The 6,279-nt window shown below is 58.2% G+C and overlaps 1 protein-coding gene across 1 annotated transcript; it reads right to left on the minus strand.

Annotated features, from left to right (window-relative positions):
- Positions 1-959: 959 nt before the first annotated feature.
- Positions 960-6,011, minus strand: BHLHE40 (basic helix-loop-helix family member e40). Its single transcript, XM_050313107.1, has 5 exons — positions 5,847-6,011; positions 5,689-5,758; positions 5,207-5,314; positions 4,527-4,650; positions 960-3,545 (listed from the first exon to the last, which is right to left on the minus strand). The coding sequence occupies exons 1-5, from the start codon at positions 5,924-5,926 to the stop codon at positions 2,686-2,688; spliced, it is 1,242 nt and encodes a 413-aa protein (XP_050169064.1). The 5' UTR covers positions 5,927-6,011; the 3' UTR covers positions 960-2,685.
- Between the last annotated feature and the right edge of the window lie 268 nt (positions 6,012-6,279).

The raw sequence follows: 6,279 nt of genomic DNA on the forward strand, positions 1-6,279 counted from the left end.
TGCTGCAGCCCAGAGCTGAGCAATGCTGGACCAGTTGGACCTTTAAGCACTCCCCACATTCTGTGCTTTGTCTGTGAAAACCCAAAATCTCCCCCAGAAGTGGCTGTGCCCCATCCACACAGAGGCAGCACCGCTGGGAAACTGAGTCCTCCCACCCATCCCTCCGCTTCTCCCACCCTGTGCCTCTGGGAGAGGTTTGGGATCAACCTCATCTTGTGCAGAGGCCATATGTGGGCCATACCCCCAGCTCCTGCAGCAGCACAGGGCTGCTCCACCACCCGAGCACCGCCTGAGAGTCCCAAACCAGGGACACCCGGGACATGTGGAGGTAGCAGGGATTGCTCCCAGCAAAGGCAGGACCTGACCCTTGCACCCCTCAGCCTCAAGGGGCCGGTGGGCACCATCCTGGCAGTCCTGTGGCAGCTCTGACACAGGCTGAGGGCCCTGGCAAAGCAAAAGCAGTTTGCAACAAGCCCGTTTTCCACCAGGTACCGGGCAAAGCCTGTGGAGACGCCGCATCCTCCCTGGCGAGGGGCTGCCTCCTCCCCATGGAGCTCAGGGCCCAGGAGCCAAGTGCCAGCCACAGGGAGCACAACGTGACATCAGGAGAGAGCAGGAAAGCCAGCCAGGCTCTCCTGGCACCTCCCGCAGCTTGGGAGTGAAAAAAATCCCTGGAGGTGCCAAGGGAGTTAAAATAAATAAATATCCCTGGTGACAGGGGTAACGGGACCCTGAGCTCCTTCGGGCACCCATGGCAGAGGAGCCGTGGGGGGAACGAGGAGAATCCTGCCCCTGCCTGCACCCCGAGATCCCCACTCCTGCCTGCACCCCGAGATCCCCACTCCTGCCTGCACCCCGAGATCCTGCTCCCCTCTGCACCATCCCATCGCCATCCACTGCCGGACCAGACCACACGGAATGACCCTGCTCAAACATTTCAAAGCACAGGAGGCAAACCCTTATCTTCCACAGGAAAAGAATTATTTTATTAAGCATTTTTAAACAACTACTTAACATTTACTCAAGATAAAAATATGTACAATATCCCACCTTGAAGGAGGCTCCAAAATATAAACACTGTACCTCTCCCGAGAGAAAAACGGAATATTCTTCTCCTCAAAAAAAAAAAGACAACCCAGAAACAAGAATACATTCATAATTCTCACTTCTTTATGCTCAAGTAGTTATACAAATAATAGACATCTGAAACGTTTTACCTTTTAATATCTTTATATAATATATATATTTATAACAGGATTTTACAAATAAAGGCAACAACTGTTTACCAAAAAAAAAAAACCAAAAAAACAAAAAACCAACAACAAAATAAACGTTAGAACACAATCTGCAATCAAGCATAGTGCATCTCAACAGCTGGTGCAACGGGAAGGCGACAGGAGGATCCAGACAATGGGGTTCTTCTGGTCACCAGTTCTCAAAACCAGTCAGAAAAAAACCACCAAAGAGCACTGCCTTTTGCAGTGAAGTTTGGGGTTTTTTCCTTAAAAAAAAAAAGGCTAAATGGGAGATGACGTTCCTCTGCAGAGAAAGCCCCTTGCAGTTTAACAGAGTCACCAGCCAACCCCTCTCTCTCATACAGGGATGTGAGCCAGGGTTTGCCAAGGAGACTGAGGAATTCAGATGCTCAAACCCCCCGGGATTGGACTCCTTTGAAAATCCCAGCCTTTTTGTTTTCCAAAGGCACTGACAGGGGCACATTCAGCAGGGACTGTGCTGCCCACTCCGGCTGAACTGCTCCCTCTGGCACGGAGCTCCCCCCTGGAGCAGCCGGGCCGGGAAAACCTCGTGATTCCCGCCAGACTGTACAGCAGCAGCGGCAGAGGCCGGAGTCAGGTGCAACAAGCCAAGTGATCCATGGGATATTTCCTCCCCAACCCGGCCCAAAGTAGCAGCTCAAGTTACAGGAAGGGGCGCAGGTTAATTGATTTATTAGATGTATGGAAAGCTCCAAGCAGCAGCTACCTTTTATTTCTGAAAAACAGATAAATGTATCAGCGAAGGTGTGGAGAGAAACCCGTCTTAGGTCTACCTGACCCTGCATGACCAAGCAGTGACCACTGCCCTGCTCCTCCTACACTGCTGGTGGCATTGCCACCACCACAGTGACCACTGCCCTGCTCCTCCCACACTGCTGGTGGCGTTGCCACCACCACCACACCCCGCCTGGGGTCACTCAGACCCCGGTGACCAGTGCAGCACCCACCAGTCCAGCCCGACCTGGACAGCAGAGCCGTTGCCTTCGGAGCCGCTCAGGGAAGTACCGTGTTTCACGTTCAGGCATTCTGGATGTGCAGACCCTCAAACCAAGTCTGCCCAATGGAATATTTCTTCACAGCTTTGCAGTACAGTCACAGCTGACTGAGTCAACTGTTGCTCTGTAGATGTGGAGAGGGAAGAAGGGCAGGGGTAAAGCACAAACCCCTTCTTTTTAGTTTCTAATCTTTTGGAACAAGTTGTGAATCAGTAAGCTGGGCGCATCCTTCATCCTTCTCCAAGCTACCTGACAGGTCAGAGAAAAGGGGATTTAGCTTCCTATGTGCAGTGAACTTTATCCCCACACCTCAGTCCAGCCAATATAGAAAAGTGAAACAGTCTCAAACTAAAAAAACAAACAAACAAACAAAAAAAAAGAAAACAAAGGAAAAAAACCCAGTCACACTGCACTTAGTCTTTGGTTTCCAAGTTCAAAGGAGGAATCTGCTTCAAAGCTTGCAGCAGAGCCGAGGAGTCGATGGGGGAATGGGCCGGGACAGGGGAAGGGAGTCTCTGGGGCATCAGCAGAGGGGGGGAGATTTTGTCGGGGCTCATGAAGCCCGTGAGTGCCGCGGTAGAGGCCGGCAGGCTGGGGTACAGCACGGGCACCGAGGCCGGGTACCAGCACTTCTCCAGCATGGGCAGGTAGGCGGTGGCAGACGGCGGGATCAGGTAGAAAGGCAGGCACAGGGGAGGCTGGTGAGCGTGGGGGCCCAGGAAGCTGCCGGAAGAGCCCATCATGTCGCTGCCAAAAGGGCCCTCGTCCTCCGGCGACTCCAGCCTGCTCCTTTTGGCCGGCGGGTCCTCAGTCTCTTGCTTAATAGAGCTTATTCTCTCCTGCACGGCGTACTTGAGGTCGGTATCCTTTTTGAAATAGGGCTGCTCGGGTTTGGAGTCACTTTTCTCCAGCTCGCCCCCGTAGCCGCTGTCCGTGTCCGTGTCGCTGCCGCTCTGCTCCCCGCTGGAGTGAGCGAATGTCCGCTGGATCACGGGCACGCAGTTCTTCCCGTGGCCCTCGCCCGCCGTGCTCAAGGGCACGGGCTTCTCCTTCAGGTCCACCATTTTGGGGGGGATGTCCCCGGCCTTGCGGGGGGCCCCGCCCTGCAGCACCTCGCTGGCCATGCGGTGCAGGTGGCTGACCAGCTGCGACGACTTCAGCTCCTTGCCGTTCTCGTGCTTCGCCAGGTATTGCAGCATTTCCTTGGCACACATCTGGAAACCCGATCGAAACATTTCCTGGCTGGAATCAAGGTTTCTCGATGACAGGTCACCTAAGGGAACATTAACAGAAAGAAATTAAAAATTAACAGCATGCTAAATAGTTCCACTTCCATCTCTGAGAAGGACCAGAGATGATATTGGACCTGGGGTACAGCACAGCCAGAGGGGACTGCGACAGTCACCCCGGACCCTATGAACAGAAATCCCAGGATTTCTGCAAAAACGGACATTTTCATTGGAACATCCACCTGTCCACTTTTCCATAACAGCTTTAAGCTTATTTTTCTTTCTGTATTCACTGTAAAATCCACCTTCAACAGGTGCTGGAGTGGAGAGCACGGGAGTGAGTCAAGCTGTGCCTTCCCCAGGAACCACCCTGGGACCGCAGGGTGCACCTCGCCCTGCACCTCCGGGCAGGGAGCTCCGGGAGCTGCTCCACCAGCAGCTCCACCAGCCCCGGGCAGCTCCACTGCACTCCCCGTGGCTGCCGGGGCAGGGACGGCTCCTCCAAAAACTCAGTTTTACTTTATCAGATTCACGTGAGTGCCACATGTGAAAACAGGAGGAGGAAGTGCACCTAAAGCTGATAAGCTGAAACACTGAGTCCCTTCTGTCTGCAGAGCACAGGCCAGCTCAGTTATTCAGAAACTTTAAAAAGGTGTGTACAAAAAACAGATTTGTATCTGTTTTCACAGAAAAACAGCCAAACAAACCCAACTGGGTTATGTAAAGCTCACAAAGACTAATGGGAAGATTCGGATAGCTCTGGAGAGAGCCTCACAGCAAACCTGGGCTTTAACTACAACTACTTAAACCCCAGCTTGATTACAAACAACCCCACAGGGCACTGACCACCGTGAGAAATGCATCTTTTTTTGCAAGAGCTCGTAAGCAAAGCCAGAGAAAATGACAGCGATGAAAGGCCAGAGCTCCTGCCTCCTCCCTTCCCAGGAACGGGGTGTCACAACTGCAGCCTGCCCGGAGACAGTCCCTCACGCACAGGGGCTCACACGGCACCGCTGAACACTCACCTGCCTGCAAACCGTTCTGCAGAGCGATGATCTTCTGCTGCTGCTGCTCGATGAGATTGGTCAGCGCCTTCACGTGCTTCAAGGTGAGCTCCAGCACCACAGCCTTCTCCAGGTGACCTAAGGTCTGGGAGCACAGGGACAGGTTGGTGCCTGCCGTGGGGCTGGACACGCAGGCAGGAGCCCATGGGGCTGCCAGAGCCCTCCCAGCAGCCGAGGGAGGACGGGCACGGTGTGATCCTGAGCAGTGCAGGACTATAACCAACAACGTTAACCAATAAGTTAAAAAGCAGGCTCCGGGAAAGCCTCTCACAGAACCCTACGGGTATTTTCGGACCAGCCGCATAGCTCAGAAGCAGCCCTTTATTTATCCGTTCTGCTGCCCCTGCTGGCACCGTGACCTGAGCCCGGGGGAGCCCTGGGGAGCCCTGGGGAGCCCGGCCGGGGGCTCCTCTCGCCCGGCAGCGAGGGGGGCTGTCAGGAGGGCAGCTCCCGCAGGGACCCGCAGCTCATAAAGTCACCCGAGGGCTTCCATCCCGGGAAAGTTTGGGATGCGCTTACAGCCCGTTCGGGCGGGCAAGCACCACGGAGCAAAAACACAACCCACCCCAAATCGCGGCGAAGCGGCAGCACAGACCCGTCCATCCCCCGGCCCCGGCGCTCCGCCCGCCGCTCGCACCTACCGTGAGCTTGAGGTGCTCGGGCAGCAGGTCCTTCAGCTGCGCGATGCACTCGTTGATCCTGTCGCGCCTCTTCTTCTCGATCAGCCTGTGCGGCAGCTTGTAGGTCTCCTGCGGGGCCGGGGGCAGCGGGTCAGAGCCCCGCACGGCCCCGCTCCCGCTGCTCCTCCCGCCCCGCGTGTCCCGGGGAGCGGCCGGTTCCCATTCCCGCTGCTCCTCCCGCCCCGTGTGTCCCGGGGAGCGGCCGGTTCCCATTCCCGCTGCTCCTCCCGCCCCGCGTGTCCCGGGGAGCGGCCGGTTCCCATTCCCGCTGCTCCTCCCGCCCCGTGTGTCCCGGGGAGCGGCCGGTTCCCATTCCCGCTGTTCCTCCCGCCCCGCGTGTCCCGGGAGCGCTGCCACTGCCGGGGCGCGCAGTGCCCGAACCGCCCCGTTAACCCCCAATTTAACCTCATCACCCCCCAATTTCCCCGTCACCCCGCAGTTACCTTGTTGTCCTCGCTCCTCTTCAGCCCCCTCCGGGGCTTGTACACCTGGTACATGTGCGCGAAGTCCAGCCTGCAGGGACGAAAGCAGAGCCGCGCGTTACCCCCGGCCCGGAGCCGCTCCCCCCGCGCCGCCCGCAGCCCCGGAGCCCCCCGCTTACCCCGGCAGGTCCGCGCCGTCCAGGGCGGGCAGTTTGCCCAGGCAGGCGGGCGGGGGCTGCGCGCTGGGGATGCGCTCCATGGCGGGGCGCGGGGCGCGGTGCGGGGCGCGCTCAGGGGCTGCGGGCGCTGCCGGCGCTGCCGCTGCTGCTCATGCCGCGCCCGCGCCGCGCGGGCTGAGGAGCGGCGGGCGGGCCGCGGGCCGGGTTAAATGCGGGCGAGTGGGTGGACGGGAGCGACGTGCGGAGCCCTGTGACCGCCGGCACGTCTGGCGGCCCCGGCCCCCGCCCCGCGTCACATGAGCCTCACGTGGCGGCGGCGCGGGGGGAGGCGGGGCCGCCCCGGCCGCCCCCCCGCACGTGTGTCCCGGCGCGGTGGCACCGCCGATCCGTGTCCCCGCTGCTCCGTGTCCCCGCTGTCCCCGCCGTGCCCGCC

This window comes from Myiozetetes cayanensis, unplaced genomic scaffold, assembly GCF_022539395.1.
Source record: "Myiozetetes cayanensis isolate MyiCay16 unplaced genomic scaffold, myiCay2020 scf18, whole genome shotgun sequence".
Taxonomy (NCBI): domain Eukaryota; kingdom Metazoa; phylum Chordata; class Aves; order Passeriformes; family Tyrannidae; genus Myiozetetes; species Myiozetetes cayanensis.

Excerpts from the sequence above, each read along its gene's own strand:
- BHLHE40 (XM_050313107.1), bottom strand. The coding sequence starts at position 5,926 with ATGGAGCGCATCCCCAGCGCGCAGCCCCCGCCCGCCTGCCTGGGCAAA. Across the intron at positions 5,759-5,846 it reads GACGGCGCGGACCTGCCGGG|GCTGGACTTCGCGCACATGT; the intron begins GTAAGCGGGGGG and ends TCGTCCCTGCAG. Across the intron at positions 4,651-5,206 it reads CCGAGCACCTCAAGCTCACG|ACCTTAGGTCACCTGGAGAA; the intron begins GTAGGTGCGAGC and ends CTGTGCTCCCAG.